Here is a 19,297-nt window from a genome sequence, read left to right on the forward strand (position 1 = left end):
CGGTCGGTGGACATCGCGCCGATATCGGAGAATCCCGCCCGAGGTTCCTCAACTTCCTGACTTGAGTTTACAAAAATGCTTCCAGGAATGAAAAACTACAGAAATGAGGATAGATTGAAGAGGCTTGGATTGTTATCCTCGGAAAGAAGAAGGCTAAGAGGAGATTTGATAGAGTGTTCAAAATCGTGAGGCGTTGGACAAGGTAGATAGGGAGAAACTGTTCCTGATCGTCAAAGGATCAAGGGTGAGAGGGCACAGATTTAAAGTGATTTGCTAAAGAAGCAAATGTGATGTGAGAAAAAACTTTTTCACTCAACGAGTGGTTCAACTCTGGCATGCATTGGCTGGAAGTGTGGAGGAGGCAGGTTCAATCGGGCATTCAAAAGGCATTAGATGATTTTTTAAATAGAAACAATGTGCAAAGGGTATGGGGAAAGGCAGGAGAATGGAGCTAAGTCATAATGCTCATTTGGAGAGCCGGTGCAGACACAATGGGCTGAATGTCTCCTTCTGTGCCGTAACAATTCTCAGAATCTGTGAGCTATCCCTCAATATACATGGATAAGTGTTGATTCCTCATCACCACCCACATTCTCTTTATCTATCTCTCACAATATTCACAGGGTTTGCTTACCATCATCACGGCAACCCGGTCCCATACAAGGCTCAAAGTCTTGAGTATGTGGGCAAGGCACACTTAGATCCAATTGTGCTTTGAGCATCCTTTGCCTCATCCGTTTTCCTTTCTCACAGGTCGAAGAGCTGCAGGCTGACCATTGGGACCAATTTGAGTAGATACAAGTTTCTGGAGTGTCATCTGTAGCCAAAATGTTAAACATTGCCAATTACTCAATTATCTTTGCAAGTACCTCACAGACCAAAACATGTTTAAGTATAACTTGACTATTCCAATACATGCCTGATAAATCTGACACATTCTAGCCACCGTAAGCTTGATGTCATCCAAATCTCTACTGCCTGGGTCTTAAAATGCACCAAAACCCATTCAGCCCTCACGCTTTGTCCTTGCTGACTTACAGTGGCCTCGACCATGCCTATTCCTGAAATCACATCCAGCCACGTAACCATCAACGCTCTCTGTGCTCCTCCTGCTCTGATCCCTGGAAAACATCAGGGGCGAAATTCTCCTACCCGCCCCGCCACATTTCTGCGCCGACCGGCTGGCGGGAGTCTCCGTAACACCGGCCGGTCAATGGGGTTTCCCATTGTGGGGCAGCCCCACGCCGTCGGGAAACCCTCGGGCGCCGGCAGAACGGAGACTCCCACCGGCGGAGAATGACGCCCCTGGTTTTAATTGCTCCATAATTGATTGCCGTATCTTCAGCTACCAAGACCCTGAGCTCTGGAATTCCCTCCATAAGCCTCTGTGCATTTCTATTCACTTTCCTCCTTTAAAAGACTCTTTAGAACTAACTTCCTTCACCAAGCTTTTGGGTATCTTTCTTAATATCTCCTTATGTGACGTGGCGACATATTTTGCATTATAATGCTCATATAAAATACCTTGGGACATTTTCTGAAAGGCACTTTATGAATACAAGTTGTTTTTAAAAGTGATGGCTCTTATCCTTCGATTCAATGGGGTTAATTTAACAATTGAATAAGGCATTGCATGGCAATATAGGTTTGGACTCTCACTATACATAAAAATAATAATCTTTATTGTCACAAGTAGGTTTACATTAAACATTGCAATGAAGTTACTGTGAAAAGCCCCTAGTCGCCACATTCCGGCACCTGTTTGGGTACACAGAGGAAGAATTCAGAATGTCCAAATTACCAAACAGCATGTCTTGCGGGACTTTTGGGAGGAAACCGGAGCCCTCGGAGGAAATCCACGCAGACACAGGGAGAATGTGTAGATTCCGCCCAGACAGTGGCCCAAGCCGGGAATCGAATCTGGGACCCTGGAGCTGTGAAGCAACAGTGCTACCATGCTACCCACACACACCCTGTTTCCCCCAACCCTGCCGGCTCCCCACCAATTTTCCTCTCCATTCACCAAAGCGTGTATGTCAGTTGTCCCATTTTAGCATCTAGGGCTGGAATTTTCCAGTCGTGCACGCCAACGAGTTCTTCCGGTCCTGCCGACGGTGCATCCCCTCCACGGGTTTCCCGGCAACAAAAGTTGCATTCAATGGGAACCCCTGTTCACGGCGGTGGTTCCAGAAGATCCTGCCGCTGGCTGATTGCGGGCAGTCTCCGCTACTGCGGGTTGTACGGAAAATCCCACCCTAGGTCTTCATTGATTGTCTCAATTATTCTCCATCTAAAAATTTGCCTGACAGTTGAGGAACACAAGAACAGGAAAAGGCCCCTTTGTGCCTGTTCTTTCGTAAATCATGCCTTCTCTGTACCTCAACTCTAGTTAACCACCTTTGATCCATGTCCTTCAATACCATTAGCACTAAAAGTCTATCGATCAAAAAAGCCCATTGTGTTAAGGGTAGGATCCTCGCATGGATAGAGGATTGCCTGACTGGCAGAAGGCAGAGAGTGGGGATAAAGGGGTCTTTTTCAGGATGGCAGCCGGTGACTAGTGGTGTGCTTCAGAGGTGTGTGCTGGGACCACAATATACTTTTCACAATATACATTAATGATCTGGAAGAAGGTACTGAAGGCACTGTTGCTAAGTTTGCAGATGATACAAAGATCTGTAGAGGGACAGGTAGTATTGAGGAAGCAAGGGGGCTACAGAAGGATGTGGACAGGCTGGGAGAGTGGGCAATGAAGTGGCAAATGAAATACAATGTGGAAAAGTGTGAGGTTATGCACTTTGGAAGGAGGAATTTAGGCATAGACTATTTTCTAAATGGGGAAATGCTTAGGAAATCAGAAGCACAAAGGGACTTGGGAGTCCTTGTTCACGATTCTCTTAAGGTTAATGTGCAGATTCAGTCAGCAGTTAAGAAGGCAAATGCAATGTTAGCATTCATGTCAAGAGGGCTAGAATACAAGACCAGGGATCTACTTCTGAGGTTGTATCAGGTTTTGGTCAGACCCCATTTGGAGTTTTATGAGCAGTTTTGGGCCCCGTATCTAAGGAAGGATGTGCTGGCCTTGGAAAGGGTCCAGAAGAGGTTCACAAGAATGATCCCTGGAATGAAGAACTTGTCGTATGCGGATCTTATGAGGAATGGTTGAGGACTCTGGGTCTGTACTCGTTGGAGTTTAGAAGGATGAGAGAGGATCTTATTGAAACTTACAAGATACTGCGAGGCCTGGATAGAGTGGACGTGGAGAGGATGTTTCCACTTGTCGGAAAAACTAGAATCAGAGGACACCATCTCAGACTAAAGGAACGATCCTTTAAAACAGTGATGAGGAGGAATTTCTTCAGCCAGAGGGTGGTGAATCTGTGGAACTCTTTGCCGCAGAAGGCTGTGGAGGTCAAATCACTGAGTGTCTTTAAGACAGAGATAGATTGGTTCTTGATTAATAAGGGGATCAGGGGTTATGGGGAGAAGGCAGGAGAATGGGGACGAGAAAATATCAGCCATGATTGAATGGCTGAGCAGACTCGATTGGCCGAGTGGCCTAATTCTGCTCCTATGTCTTAAGTCTTATGGTCTTAATCTCTGATTTGAAATTTTCAGTTGATCCCCCCCACCCAGCCTTGATGGCCTGGAGAGTGAATTCCAGATTCCCACTAACCTTTTTCTGAAAAAATACTTCCTAGTCCAACTCTTCAACAGCCTGTCTCTAATTTTAAGATTGTGTCTCCTTGTTCTGGATTCCCTCACTAGAGGAAACACTTTCTCTGTATTTACCCCATCAAATCATGTTATCATTTTATAGACCGCAATTGGATCACCCAACAACCTTCTAAGCACAAGAGATTCAGGTAATGTTGTGGCATCACCAGATGGAGTTTCCTTCGAAATTTTTCTTTCTCAAATATTCATCCATGTTGTTTGAGAATTTGTCCCACAACGGTTGAGTTTTATGTTTGATTCATATTGTTGGGCTCTTTGATTATCCAAGTCAATCATTGCGCAAGAACTACAACGACTTGTATTTATGTAGCACATTCAATGTAATAAATTGCCCCAAGGCACTTCACAGGAGCATGACAAGACGAAGGTTTGCACCCGCACCAGATTAGAAGATATTAAGACAGGTGGCCAAAAGCTTTGTCAAAGAGCTAGGTTTTAAGAAGCATCTTCATGGAGGAGAGAGAGGTAGTGTGGCTGAGATATTTAGGGAGGAAATTCCAGAACTTAGGGCTCCGGCATCTGAATGCAAGGCCACCACTGGTGGTGCGATTAAAATTGAGGCTGCTCAAGGAGCCAGAATTGGAGGAGCACAGATATCTCACAGGGTGTAGGGTGGGAGGAGATGACAGAACTAGTGGGCTATGGAGGGATTTGAAAACAAAGTTCCTGCCCGTCCTTTGATGTTTATGGAAAAGATTTAGCAAATCGCACACGATTAGAATATAGTGGGAATGCATGTATAGAAGTCAGAGTGCAGGAGGAGACTATTCAGCTCATCATGCCTGTGTCAACTCCTTGAAAGAGCTATCCAATTAGTGCCATTCCCACTGTTCATCCCTCATAGCCCTTAGAAAGCCCCAAAAGGTTTCCTTCCCAAATTATTCACCAATTCCCTTTTGAAAGTTAGTTTGAATCTGTTCCCTCCACCCATATAGGCAGCATCATGACAACTTATCATGTAAAATAAAACCTTCTCCTCATCTTAGCGACTCTTGAAGCAAATCTCTGTACCAAGACTCAAATTCATACCATCAGCTCACTGATGTTTTTGGAAGCAGCAAACTGAAGCTAAATGCAAGGGAAAAAATTGAATTGTCCAATCATTTTTGAAAAATAACCTTGTTTACAGTAGGAATGTACTCATTCAGTCTGAAAAGGCACCAGGACCCTGGATGAAACAATTAACACAATTACCTTCATCCTTCTCCTTCTCCTCTTGGTTAAGATCAGCCACGATATCATCAACATTATCAGGCTGAATATTACACTGTTCCCCCTGTGAACAATGAATGATGATTAAAAATCATGAAAAGAAAGCACGGTTTAATTTAGACAAGCAGAAAGCACTGAAAAAAAGTTCAATTAACATTTAAAAGAAGCTCTGGTAAATTTAATTCAGTGGTATTCTTAAAAGAGATGTTGCATCTGTGATTATGTTGCAAAAATACACCTTTGTGATTAACCCTCTCCAATTCCCTGAACGGACGTGACGTGGACTCTTATGAAATGGTTCACTATTTCAATGGCCTTGCTGTCATTGGAATTCAAATGGACTTTCCTTCAAATTGGAGACGGTGCCCATGAGAGTTTCTCCCAATCATATAACCGCAAGATTGCAGTTTCAAAACCCCTTCCCGCTGAATGTGCAATTATTTTGTAAATCACAGCAACATTGAAATCCAACTCTCCCATTCACGGCTCTGTAGCAAAAAAAAAAAATCACCTATATTGTAACATCTATGAGGTTCTGAGAAAGGGGAGTATTGCTTCCATTGGTTGACACCATCTTGCATGAGTCAATGGCAATTGACTAACAGCTCTGTTTTTTGTCATTTTTGCTGAACTCTGCATGTTCTTGCTACCCAAGGCTATGTATCGCTATGGAAAGTATAATGTCACAAAACATCGGCACCCTAAATAGGGGTACAGCATAGCTAAGTGGGGGTACAGTAACAAAGTGGTTATAATACTGGGCTAGAAATCCAGAGGTTAAAAACAGAAAATGCTGGAGAAACATAGCAGGTCAGGCAGGTCCATGGAGAGAAAACCAATGTTAGCTTTTCAGGTCTGTGATCTTTCATCAGGTTTCCAGCACCTGCAAAATGTAGCTTTTTGAAGCAGTACTGAGGCCTACACTAATGCTCTTGAGACATGAGTCCAAATCGCACCATGGCAAATGGGTAATTTAAATGTAATTGATTCAATAAGTCTGGAATGAAAAGCTAGTCTCAGTAATGGTGACCATGTAACTTCTGAATTGTCATAAAAATAATCTGGTTCAGCAAAAATGACAAAAATTTCCCTTCCTTTTAGGAAGGGAAATCTGCTGTCCTTGCCTGTTCCGGCCACTATGTGGCTCATGTGGTTGACTCTTAACTGCCCTCTGAAACCATTTAGCAAGCCATTCAGTTGCATCCAAGAAGGTTGTGCAACACCACCTGGACAAGGACAACTAAGAATGGGCAATAAATATTGGCTTAGCCAATAACAACCACACAAGAATGAATAATTTCAACATTTTGATGGTGATCAGCCGGGCGGTGAGCAGTGGCGGGCAGAGGGAAGAAATCACAATTCTCTGGATTCTGGGTGGGATGCAGGAGTGCATTCTGCCAAAATCCTGCCCAAGCAGCACCTCAATGAGACATTCCACAGTATTGGTGCCTCTTAAGTCTGTATTTTCTCCTTCCTAGGCTGGGTGTTCAGGGAATGTGTCTGAAGGTACCAGAATATCCCAGTTCGCAGCAGCTGACAGCTGGCTTCAGCCCACTGAGGACAATTGAAAGACCTGACGGAAGAACGTGATCAGAGTTCGCATTTCGTCTGGTCCAAAAATTCAACCAAAGACCTTCTCCCTCTTGTGCCTATGGATGGGTCAGGCCATGGGTGTCCTCTGCAGCAGAAGAGTCATAGACTGTTCCAGCTGAGGGAGCGACTAGTTGGCACTGAGAGGCCCTTGTGGGCACAAATATGTTGACAATCCTAATCATCCCACTATTATGCGTTGCCAATTTTCAGTGGATGCATTAATTGTTCAAGAGGGGGGAGATCAGGATTTCAGGGCACTATTGCCCTAATGGAAACTTTTTCCAAACACACAAGGCAAGCAACGTTTGTAACAAACTTGCCACATGCAAAAGCCAAAGTTCCATAGATTGCTCCCTCTTTATGCTCCAATCTGCTAATCACCAACTACCAGTATCACCTGAATGTCGGTAGCAGTTTGTTACTGAATAGCCTGAGAAACCCACGTTACCTTTCTTGCAATTCTTTCAATTACAACTCTGGCCACAGGAATGATAGGTCCTCCCTCAGGATCATAGAATGGGCTTTTAGGATGGTCCAGGCTAGTTAGAGGTCTAATTCTTTCTTGAGGCTCTGCCCGTTGGTTCGGGGCCTGCGAAAACAGGAAATATTAGATTATGTTGGTTAACAAATACATTTGGTACTTGTTTTGATGCAAGCCAAAATGAAGAAAAGCCTCCAAAGACTGCTTGCATCTTCATTTCAGCCATCGCTCAGTGTGTAACACTCTTACCTTTCAGTATTGAGGTTGTAGGTTCAAGTCTCAATCCAAAGACTTGAGCACAAAAATCCAGTGCCGTACTGAGGGAGTGCTGCACTGTCAGAGGTGCCATCTTTCAGATTAAATGTGAATTTGAGCCTGTTTGATCTTTGAGGTGGATATAAAAGATCACAGGACATTATTTCACAGGGGAGTTCTCCCTGGTGTCCTGAAAACATCACTACATAAAGATTAACTGATAATTATCACATTGATATTTGGGTGTGATTGCTTTGTGCCAATTGGTTGCTCTGTGTTTCCAACATGGCAACAATGACTTCACTTCAACACTATTTCTTTTTTTTTTGGATAAACACATGGTTTCATTTAAGAACAGCTATACAAAGGTTGAAAACCTGGAGACATCAGCAGCAGAGCTGTGGGTGCTGGTTCAGCTCACAGGCTAAAGTGAAACTGAGACTGGGTCACCTGCCACTTCACAACTATTTCATGGTCTGTAAAGCACTTTGGAACAACATGAGGTTATGAATGGTGTTGTAGAAGTGGAGGTGTTTCATATAACACTCATCATGCAAGGGTGTGTCTCAAAAATAGTGGAAATTGCCGGTGATGATTAGAGTGAATTGTGATTTGTTGAAAGCTGGAGCCGGGGATGTGGGCCAGAAATGTGCTTCAAAAAAATTAGGCGAAAGGTGCTGACAGTATAGTTATTTCACTGGGCGATCCTGCTTCATAAATATTTTTGACTGCTTTGAGGAAGTGACATCCAAAATGAGCTGTGGAAATCCCTGCAAATATACTGGGCTGGATTCGCCATCCTGCTACGCCAGATTTCTAGTTCAGCACGCTGGCGGAATGCCCTGTTTCGCCAGCTGGTCAATGGGGTTTCCCATTGTGAGGCAGGCCCACGCCGGGCTGCCGGCAAAATGGAGCATCCAGGCGGAGAATCCAACCCAGTGTTCCTATATTACAACTGACATGTGACGTAGTACTGGATAATCCGAAATCTCCTTCCGATTGAGTATCGGGAAGTCAAAGCCAGAAACTGTTCCCTAGCCAACTCCATCACTATCTCTGATAACTGCCTAAGGTCGAATCAGACAATTTGCAAATCATAGAATCATAGAATTTACAGTGCAGAAGGGGGCCACTTGGCCCATCGGGTCTGCACCAGCCCTTGGAAAGAGCACTCTACTCAAGCCCATGCCTCCACCCTATCCCTGTAACCCAGTAACCCCACTTAAACCTTTTTTTTTTACACTAAGGGCAATTTAGCAGGGCCAAACCACCTAGCCCGCACATCTTTGGACTGTGGGAGGAGACCGGAGCACCCGGAGGAAACCCACACAGACAATGGGAGAATATCCAGACCCCGCACAGACAGTGGCCCAGGCCGGGAATCGAACCTGGGACCTTGGAGCTGTGAAGCAACTGTGCTAACCACTGTGTTACCGTGCGGCCCAATGGGGTGTCATGTTTGATCATGTGATGAGCTTTTGACCACATTTCTGCAGTTAAAATAAAGGTATGTTTAAGGAATATATATTTGTATTGGTAAACATTAGAAATAAAGTATGTGCTAAATTGGGGGAAGGCTAATTATAACAATATTAGGCGGGAACTGAAGAACATAGATTGGGGGCGGATGTTTGAGGGCAAATCAACATCTGACATGTGGGAGGCTTTCAAGTGTCAGTTGAAAGGAATACAGGACAGGCATGTTCCTGTGAGGAAGAAAGATAAATACGGCAATTTTTGGGAACCTTGGATGACGAGTGATATTGTAGGCCTCGTCAAAAAGAAAAAGGAGGCATTTGTCAGGGCTAAAAGGCTGGGAACAGACGAAGCCTGTGTGGCATATAAGGAAAGTAGGAAGGAACTTAAGCAAGGAGTCAGGAGGGCTAGAAGGGGTCATGAAAAGTCATTGGCAAATAGGGTTGAGGAAAATCCCAAGGCTTTTTACACGTACATAAAAAGCAAGAGGGTAGCCAGGGAAAGGGTTGGCCCACTGAAGGATAGGCAAGGGAATCTATGTGTGGAGCCAGAGGAAATGGGCGAGGTACTAAATGAATACTTTGCATCAGTATTCACCAAAGAGAAGGAATTGGTAGATGTTGAGTCTGGAGAAGGGGGTTTAGATAGCCTGGGTCACATTGTGATCCAAAAAGACGAGGTGTTGGGTGTCTTAAAAAATATTAAGGTAGATAAGTCCCCAGGGCCTGATGGGATCTACCCCAGAATACTGAAGGCGGCTGGAGAGGAAATTGCTGAGGCCTTGACAGAAATCTTTGGATCCTCGCTGTCTTCAGGGGATGTCCCGGAGGACTGGAGAATAGCCAATGTTGTTCCTCTGTTTAAGAAGGGTAGCAAGGATAATCCCGGGAACTACAGGCCGGTGAGCCTTACTTCAGTGGTAGGGAAATTACTGGAGAGAATTCTTTGAGACAGGATCTACTCCCATTTGGAAGCAAATGGACGTATTAGTGAGAGGCAGCACGGTTTTGTGAAGGGGAGGTCGTGTCTCACTAACTTGATAGAGTTTTTCGAGGAGGTCACTAAGATGATTGATGCAGGTAGGGCAGTAGATGTTGTCTATATGGACTTCAGTAAGGCCTTTGACAAGGTCCCTCATGGTAGACTAGTACAAAAGGCGAAGTCACACGGGATCAGGGGTGAACTGGCAAGGTGGATACAGAACTGGCTAGGCCATAGAAGGCAGAGGGTAGCAATGGAGGGATGCTTTTCTAATTGGAGGGCTGTGACCAGTGGTGTTCCACAGGGATCAGTGCTGGGACCTTTGCTCTTTGTAGTATATATAAATGATTTGGAGGAAAATGTAACTGGTCTGATTAGTAAGTTTGCAGACGACACAAAGGTTGGTGGAATTGCGGATAGCGATGAGGACTGTCTGAGGATACAGCAGGATTTAGATTGTCTGGAGACTTGGGCGGAGAGATGGCAGATGGAGTTTAATCCGGACAAATGTGAGGTAATGCATTTTGGAAGGTCTAATGCAGGTAGGGAATATACAGTGAATGGTAGAATCCTCAAGAGTATTGAAAGTCAAAGAGATCTAGGAGTACAGGTCCACAGGTCATTGAAAGGGGCAACACAGGTGGAGAAGGTAGTCAAGAAGGCATACGGCATGCTTGCCTTCATTGGCCGGGGCATTGAGTATAAGAATTGGCAAGTCATGTTGCAGCTGTATAGAACCTTAGTTAGGCCACACTTGGAGTATAGTGTTCAATTCTGGTCGCCACACTACCAGAAGGATGTGGAGGCTTTAGAGAGGGTGCAGAAGAGATTTACCAGAATGTTGCCTGGTATGGAGGGCATAAGCTATGAGGAGCGATTGAATAAACTCGGTTTGTTCTCACTGGAACGAAGGAGGTTGAGGGGCGACCTGATAGAGGTATACAAAATTATGAGGGGCATGGTACAGAGTGGATAGTCAGAGGCTTTTCCCCAGGGTAGAGGGGTCAATTACTAGGGGGCATAGGTTTAAGGTGAGAGGGGCAAGGTTTAGAGTAGATGTACGAGGCAAGTTTTTTACGCAGAGGGTAGTGGGTGCCTGGAACTCACTACCGGAGGAGGTAGTGGAAGCAGGGACGATAGGGACATTTAAGGGGCATCTTGACAAATATATGAATAGGATGGGAATAGAAGGATACGGACCCAGGAAGTGTAGAAGATTGTAGTTTAGTCGGGCAGTATGGTCGGCACGGGCTTGGAGGGCCGAAGGGCCTGTTCCTGTGCTGTACATTTCTTTGTTCTTTGTTCTTTGTATAGTTTTAAGTGGGTTTAATTTAATGTTTCTGTGCCTGGAAGGGTAAAACCTATAGTTAGATTCATGCTGGACAAAGGTGTTTGAATTTGCGGGGGTTATTTCAGTTCCAACTGTGTCTATATTGTGCTGAGAGAGGGTTACAGCGTGAAGAATAAATAGAAGTAAGTTGGTGCTTAGCAACAGTACTTTCCAAAGGGAAGGGCTTTCATTTGTTCTTAGTTTTAACTGGAAGCCAGAGCAGTTGGAAACAGGACTCTGTGGAGTGAGCAGCTCTCAACTCTGCCAGGAGAAACAAGACAGGACAAGTGAGTTGCCTGGATACAAGATGCTGAAGGAACAAAATATAATCCAGATAACCAGGGAATTGGGACAGAACATGTATTTAAGATGATGAAGGTTAAGAGAACAGAGACCAAGGTATTATTCAATAGGTGAGAATTTCAAATTTGAGTTGTTAGGGGAGTATGGCACATGTAGTCCTGCGCCTGCAGAGGTGATGATCATGAGGTACTTAGTTCGGCAAGGGCTGGGCAATCGATTTTTGGGTGCGAGGGGGTTTATGGAAGATGGAATGTAGGTGTCTGGCCAGGTGGCCAGTGAAATAGTTAACACAAAAGCAAAATACAGCAGATGCTGGAAATCTGAAGTTAAGAACAGAAAAAGCTGAAACACTCAGCAGGTCAGAAAGCAAATGTGGAGAGAGAAACAGAGGGCAGAATTTTCCCAAAATTGCAGAGTGCTGGATCAGACAATAAAAGCTGTGTGAAACTAGTTGGCTTCACAGGTGCCTTTTCTTGCCTAATTAAACAGCATCCTGTGCAATTTCAAGGTGCTGGCGACGATCACTCAGCCATCAGGAAGGGCAAGCCAAAACGCACCAGCAATGCTGGGATTCTGTGATCGGGGCGCCGATTCTTCAAAGTTACATTGAAATGAAAATCGCTTATTGTCACAAGTAGGCTTCAAATGAAATTACTGTGAAAAGCCCCTAGTCGCCACATTCCGGCGCCTGTTCGGGAAGGCTTGGACGGGAATTGAACCGTGCTGCTGGCCTGCCTTGGTCTGCTTTCAAAGCCAGCTATTTAGCCCTGTGCTAAACCTCCCTCCCTTCAATGGAGACGGGAACCCCGCTCACAGAGATCGGGATGCTCCCCGTGGAGATTGAGAACCCTAATGGATAAGGGGAACACCCCCAAATCCCCCATGCAGAAGGCAACCACCCACCCGATCATGCACGAATTGGGCCCTCCTGCCTGCCGATATCAGGACACGCCCTTCCCAAACTGGATCGCCCCCCCCCCCCACTCTCTGTCACTGGCACTGTCCTCAACCTCTTCCACAGTCTCCAGCCCCTCCATCATGCCACCGGGGGGGGGGGGGGGGGGGGGGGGGCGGGGGGGGGGGGATTCAGTGCAGTGGACACTACAGCGTAAAGCTATTTAAGTATATTTAAGTTTATTAAAATTAATTGAAATAAAGTTCATGCCCTGCGATCAGGTCCCCCGTCGGGGGGGTTGCAGGGATGATCTCAAATCGAGATCTCGCTGACACCAATCCCTCTATGGCCCTTTTGCTAAATTTAGTGGCCATGAGGGATTTGCCCCTGTGGCGAATAGGCCCCTTAAATTCTATCCAGATTTAACAGTTCAATAATCTTTTGTTAGACATAAACATTATGATAAACATTAGAGATTTAGTAGACTTTAAACACGTTCAGAGGCAGTGAAAGAGGGAGGGAATGAAAGAATAAAAAGGGAAGGTTTGGGTTTGAAATAGGATGAAAGGCAGGGGAAATGAAATCATTATTGGAATAGTTGAGTCTGCAGATGGCATAGATGAGGAACAATGGAACAATAATACATTTTAATTTAAATCTAGCTCCTGTACGATGTGAAGAGGTCAAATCTGCAGTTGAAGTGAAACCCGGATGGACATGGACTAAGAAAAGGCAGCTCATAGATTACAAAACAAATTGAGCTGGACAAAATGCCTTTGGATGGTGATATCCACTGAGCCATGGTGACGAGTGATCAGAAACCTGCGGGGGGAAATATAACAAAAAAGCAGGCAACCTCAACCATACAATCTGGGCTTCTCGGCTTTCCAATATCACACTGACACGCAACTAAATCTGGTCAGCAATGTATCCGCAGAGAATGGTGGGGGAGGTAAACATGCAGCCAGCGTCCGGTTTGAAATTTGAGAACAATAAGTGAGAACTGAATGCAAATTAAAGAATTAAACCAAAGGAACTCAGGGACAAGGCTGCATAATAATCATGCTTATGTAAGCCACCTTGCCAAACGGAAGGTGTTCATAAAGCTGATACCATCTGCCTCATCACTTAATCATCCAGACCATCATTATTACATACCAATACACAACCTATAACCTTATGTTAGCTCCCGCATGGCAATCAGGTAGTCTAATAATTCAGAATTTATTACTCCAGTTATGACTTCAATAAAACCCTAAACAGATTATTAAACCACATCCGAATTGCTATAAAATCCGGAACGAACATATAAAGCTTTACAGCTGACGTCTATTAAATTGCAAACTTTGAAGTTTCCACAATCATTTTCTGAGCGGCTTGAGTTTGATCCAAGCAGTTCCGGAAATCTTCTCATGGTAATCTTCTTTGCTCACACTTCTAATCTCTTAATGCTGGATCCTGCATTTATCACCAGATTCCAGTCTGTCTTTCAACAAAGGAAAATTGAAGGCAACCAGAGCTGCCTGGAATATGTTGCAGAAATGATCAGTGATAACCATACACTAACCCACCCCACCTCCCTCACTCTCCTTACAACAAACCACATTTTGTATCAAGGGCAGTTTATATTGGGTGCTTTGGTATTTTTCCTCACATATCTGGGATAAGATTCAATCCGATAGGGAATTCAGGAAAAACTTCTGTAATGAGAAACTTTTGATTGTTTGGAGCTCACTAACACATAAGGAACTTAAGCAAGCAATAGGAGCAGGAATAGGTCAATAAGCCATTTTATCCTTGTGGTAAACACCACTAGTGATATATTGTATATATTACGACACTGCCTGTGTATTACAGGTACTATGGTAAATCCCTGCCTGCTGGCTCCTCCCAGCAGGCGGTGTACAAAAGTGTAAGTTCTCCTGCGCTGCTCCCATTCTGGTTCCAGCTGCAGGAGGCACAACATCTTGTGCAATAAAGCCTCGATTGTTTCACCATTCTCGTCTCATGGTAATTGACAGTAAATCAATTTATTGCACAAGATTTTAAAAGATGGACTTCCTAATCAAGCCTGATCGCCTGCAACTGAGCCCTCATGCAGCCAACGCCACGTCCGCCTTCAAACACTGGCTAGCCTGCTTTGAAGGCTACCTCAGGGCAGCCACTGAAAAACTCTCGGACCCACAGAAGCTCCAAGTCCTCTATTCACGGGTGAGCCCTGAAATTTTTCCCCTCATCCGGGATGCGCCTACCTACGCAGAAGCGATGACGCTCCTGAAGGGACATTACGTTAAGTCAGTGAATCAAGTGTATGCCAGGCACCTCCTGGCCATGAGACGGCAACTCCCGGGGGAGACTCTGGACAATTTCTTGCGGGCCCTACAGATTCTCGATAGGAACTGTGACTGCCAGGCAGTTTCGGCAGTCCAACATACCGAACTTTTAATCAGAGATGCTTATGTCACGGGCAGGAAGTCTACGTATGTTCACCAGCGACTATTGGAAGGGGGTACGCTCGATCTTGCAGAGACTAGGCAGTTCGTTAACTCACTAGAAGTGGCCTCCCGTAATCTGGAGTCCTACACCCCCGACCGTGCGGCACCCTCATGGGCATTGTGGGCCCCACCAGCTGCCGACTCCAGCTCATCGCAAGCCTTCGCCGCGCGACAGCCAGCCAACTCCGGGGGGCCCCAAGTGTTATTTTGGTGGTCAGAGTAAACACTCCAGCCAGCGATGCCGAGCGCGGAGCGCGACCTGCAACGGGTGTGGGAAGAAGGGACTTTCCATTTGCCAGGCCCGGTCGGTCACCGCTGTTTCCAGGCCCGGCATTACTACACCTCCCACGTGCGATCCAGGGGCGCAGCCATCTTTGATGCCGCCCGCTCATGTGCGCCCCGTGGGCGCCGCCATCTTCGGCGTCATTTTGGACCGTGCCTCAGGACCCCTGCTCGTCTGGCCGTTCGCTGCCTACTGATACCTCCGCCACCGCAGATCAGCCCGGGACCTCCCAACATCTTCCGCAGCTCGCCTCCATCACCCTGGATCAGTCTCGGCCCCGCAACCTCGCGACAGCTACGACGACGGTGAAGATCAACGGGCACGAGATGACCTGCCTCTTTGACTCCGGGAGCACAGAGAGTTTCATCCACCCTGCTACGGTAAGGCGCTGTTCCCTCACGGTACACCCCGTCACCCAGAAAATCTCCCGGGCCTCCGGATCCCATTTTGTTGACATTCGGGGGTACTGTATCGCGACCCTCACCATTTAGGGCGTAGAGTTCAGCAACTCCAGACTCTACGTCCTCCCCCACTCTGCGCTGCCCTGTTACTAGGCCTTGATTTCCAATGCCACCTCCAAAGCCTTACTTTGAAATTCGGCGGACCCCCATGTCATGATATCCACATTAACATATCATGGTGCAATCACACACACACACTGATGGACAGGTAGTTGGACCAACCAACACACACACAACATCGCAGCCAATCACCAGTGAGAGCACACGCACTATAAAACAGGGAACACCACAGTTCCCGCTCATTCTACCAGGAGATAGCTCAGAGCACAGAGCTCACAGCGTGCCACTCAGACATACACCATGTGCTGAGTGCCTCACTAAGATAGTGCTAGGGCTGGGTCCACAGGTTAGCTGGTGAAGTACGAATCACAGCCAGAAGTTAATAGTTATTATTGTACAGAATAATAAAACAGAGTTGTACCATCTACAACCGTGTTGGTTTGTTTGTGTATCGGAACACCCAACACGACACCCTGCCCCCCTCCTCACTGTCTGCAGCCTCACGACCCTTAAGGTCCATCCACCTTCGCTGTTTGCAAACCTCACCCCAGACTGCAAGCCCGTCGCCACGAGGAGCAGACGGTACAGTGCGCAGGACAGGACCTTTATCAGGTCGGAGGTCCAACGGCTTCTGCGGGAGGGGATCATTGAGGCCAGCAACAGCCCCTGGAGAGCTCAAGTGGTGGTAGTGAAGACTGGGGAGAAGCACAAGGATGGTCATTGACTACAGCTAGACTATCAACCGGTACACGCAGCTCGACGCGTACCCACTCCCACGCATATCTGACATGGTCAATCAGATTGCGCAGTATCGAGTCTTCTCCACAGTTGACTTGACGTCCGCCTACCACCAGCTCCCCATCTGTCAGGAGGACCGCCAATACATTGCGTTCGAAGCAGATGGCCGCCTCTATCATTTCCTCAGAGTTCCCTTCAGCGTCACCAATGGGGTCTCGGTCTTCCAGCAAGAGATGGACCGAATGGTTGACCAGTACGGGCTGCGGGCCACCTTGCCGTATCTAGATAACGTCACCATCTGCAGCCACGATCAGCAGGACCATGACGCAAACCTCCAAAAATTCCTCCATTCCGCCAAACTCCTTAACCTCACCTACAATAAGGAGAAATGCTTGTTCCGCACCAACCGCTTAGCCATCCTTGGCTATGTAGTGGAAAATGGAGTCCTAGGGCCCGACCCCAACCGTATGCGCCCCCTCCTCGAACTCCCTCTCCCCCACTGCCCCAATGCCCTAAAACGATGCCTGGGGTTTTTCTCATATTATGCCCAGCGGCTCCCAAATTACCTTGGACTCGACCCTTTATACCCGTCTCTGATGCTGCCCTCTAGTGGTGCTGTGACTGTTACATCTGTGCTGCAGTCCCTGATGTATGTGCAGATGTATGTACAGATGACTACAAGCGTAGGTTTCATTCTAAAGTCTCTGGCATGGGACTCAAACCTACACTTTTCTGGCACAGAGCTGGGTGTGCAACTAAAACAGGCTGATGGGTCAGAGTGAATAGGTTGAAGAATCAAGGCACAAATTTGTCACAATCTAATTGGAGTTGTTTAGTGTCACGTGTACTGAGGTACAATGAAAAGTATTGCCCTGCGTGCAGCTCAGACAGGTCATTCCGTACATGAAAAGAAAATACATAATAGGGCAAACATAAAATACACAATGTAAATATAGAGATACAGACATCGGGTGTAGTACTACTCGGTAGATGAGATGTGTGAAGGGATCAGATAAGTCCATAAGAGGGTCATTTAGGAATCTGGTAACAGTGGGGAAAAAGCTGGTTTTGAATCTGTTAGTGCGTCTTCTCGGACTTTTGTATCTGCTGCCCTGCCCGATGGAAGAAGTTGGAAGAGTGAGCAAACCAGGTGGGAGGTGTCTTTGATTATGCTACCCACTTTCCCAAGGCAGCGGGTAATGTAGACCGAGTCAATGAATGGGAGGCAGGTTTGTATGATGGACTGGGCGGTGTTCACGACTCTCTGTAGTTTCTTATGGTCTTAGGCTGAGCAGTTGCCATACCAGGCTGTGATGCAGTCAGATAGGATGCTTTCTATGGTGCACCTGTAAAAGTTGGTAAGAATCAATGTGGATATGCTGAATTTCCTTATTGTCCTGATGAAGTACAGGCGCTGTTGTGCTTTCTTGGTCATAGTGTCGACGTGGGTGAACCAGGACAGACAGTTGGTGATGTGCACACCTAGGAATTTGAAGCTGTCAACTATCTCCACCTCGGCCCCGTTGATACTTCGCTTCCTGAAGTCAACGACCAGCTCTTTAGTTTTGGTAACATTAAGGGCGAGATTGTTTTTGTTACACCACACCACTAGGTTCTCTATCTCGCTCCTGTATTCTGACTCATCGTTGTTCGAGATCCGACCCACTACGGTTGTGTCATCAGCAAACCTGTAGATGGAATTGGAGCCAAGTTTTGACACGCAGTCGTGTGTGTATAGGGAATTTGGTGGGGGCTAAGTACGCAGCCTTGCAGGGCCCCAGTATTGAGGACTATCGTGGAGGAGATGTTTATCCTTACTGATTGTGGTCTATGGATCAGGAAGTTGAGGATCCAGTTGCAGAGTGAGGAGCCAAGTCCTAGGTTTTGGAGCTTTGATATGACCTTAGCTGGGATTATAGTGTTGAAGGCGGAGCTGTTTTCAATAAATAGGAGTCTGATGTAGGAGTCCTTGTTGTCGAGATGCTCCAGGCATGAGTGTAAGGCCAGGGAGATGGTGTCTACAGTGGACCTCTTGTGGCGGTATGCAAATTGCAGTGAATCAAGGAATTCTGGGAGTATGGAGTTGATGTGCCTCATGACCAACCTCTCGAAGCACTTCATTGTGATCAATGACAAGGCCACCGGATGATAGCCATTGCCATTGAGGCACATTGACTGGTTCTTCTTTGGCACTGGTATGATGGTGGTCTTCTTGAAGCAGCTGGGGACCTCAAAACATAGTAGGGAGAGGTTGAAGAGGTCCGTGAACACATCTGCCAGCTGGTCCGCGCAGGATCTGAGTGCACAACCAGGGATCAAGCAGGCTGATCTGACTTTGGAAGCTGTGATGATGGCTATGGGTGTGTCCGGGCTGCTGGGGCAATTGACAGTGGTTTGATGGTTTCCTGCTTGAACTGAGCATAGAATGCATTGAGTTCAGCGGGGAGGGGAGCGCTGCTGCCGGAGATTCTGCTCGGCTTCACTTTCATGAAGGTCACCTAGGCATTAAGAAATGCAAAAGGCGAGCACGACAGGCTGTGTACTGGCCCGGCATGAATCAAGACATAACAGACATGGTCATGCCACCTGTCAAAGACATCAACCCGCACAGTGTAAAGAACTACTGCAGCAACACAAACTCACAATGGCGCCGTGGACAAAAGTGGGTATTGACCTATTTCATGCCACAGGGCGTGATTACGTCTTGATCATGGACTATTACTCAAACTATCCGGAGGTAATGAAATTCCATGATCTCACATCGTCATCTGTCATCAAGGCGTGCCAGGAGACATTCGCGTGACATGGAATCCCGCGTGAGGTAATGTCTGATAATGGTCCCTGCTTCGCGAGCTGGGAGTGGAAAGAGTTCTCAGATCAATACAGCTTTCAGCAAGTAACGTCCAGTCCACGCTACCCACAGTCAAATGGGAAAGTGGAAAAGGGTGTCCACATCGCTAAACGGCTTATTAGCAAGGCAACAGATTCACGCT

At 46.5% G+C, this 19,297-nt stretch overlaps 1 protein-coding gene across 1 annotated transcript in view; it reads right to left on the minus strand.

Annotated features, from left to right (window-relative positions):
* The window catches only part of LOC140384480 (spondin-1-like), a 455,772-nt gene that overhangs the window by 46,392 nt on the left and 390,083 nt on the right, over positions 1 to 19,297 (minus strand). Inside the window, exons 9-11 of the mRNA XM_072466224.1 lie at positions 6,995 to 7,135; positions 4,933 to 5,014; positions 635 to 817 (exon numbers count right to left, since the gene is read on the minus strand). Of these exons, the coding sequence (XP_072322325.1) occupies positions 635 to 817; positions 4,933 to 5,014; positions 6,995 to 7,135 (406 nt within the window). The remainder of the gene's footprint in view (positions 1 to 634; positions 818 to 4,932; positions 5,015 to 6,994; positions 7,136 to 19,297) is intronic.

This window comes from Scyliorhinus torazame, chromosome 10, assembly GCF_047496885.1.
Source record: "Scyliorhinus torazame isolate Kashiwa2021f chromosome 10, sScyTor2.1, whole genome shotgun sequence".
Classification (NCBI taxonomy): Eukaryota; Metazoa; Chordata; class Chondrichthyes; order Carcharhiniformes; family Scyliorhinidae; genus Scyliorhinus; species Scyliorhinus torazame.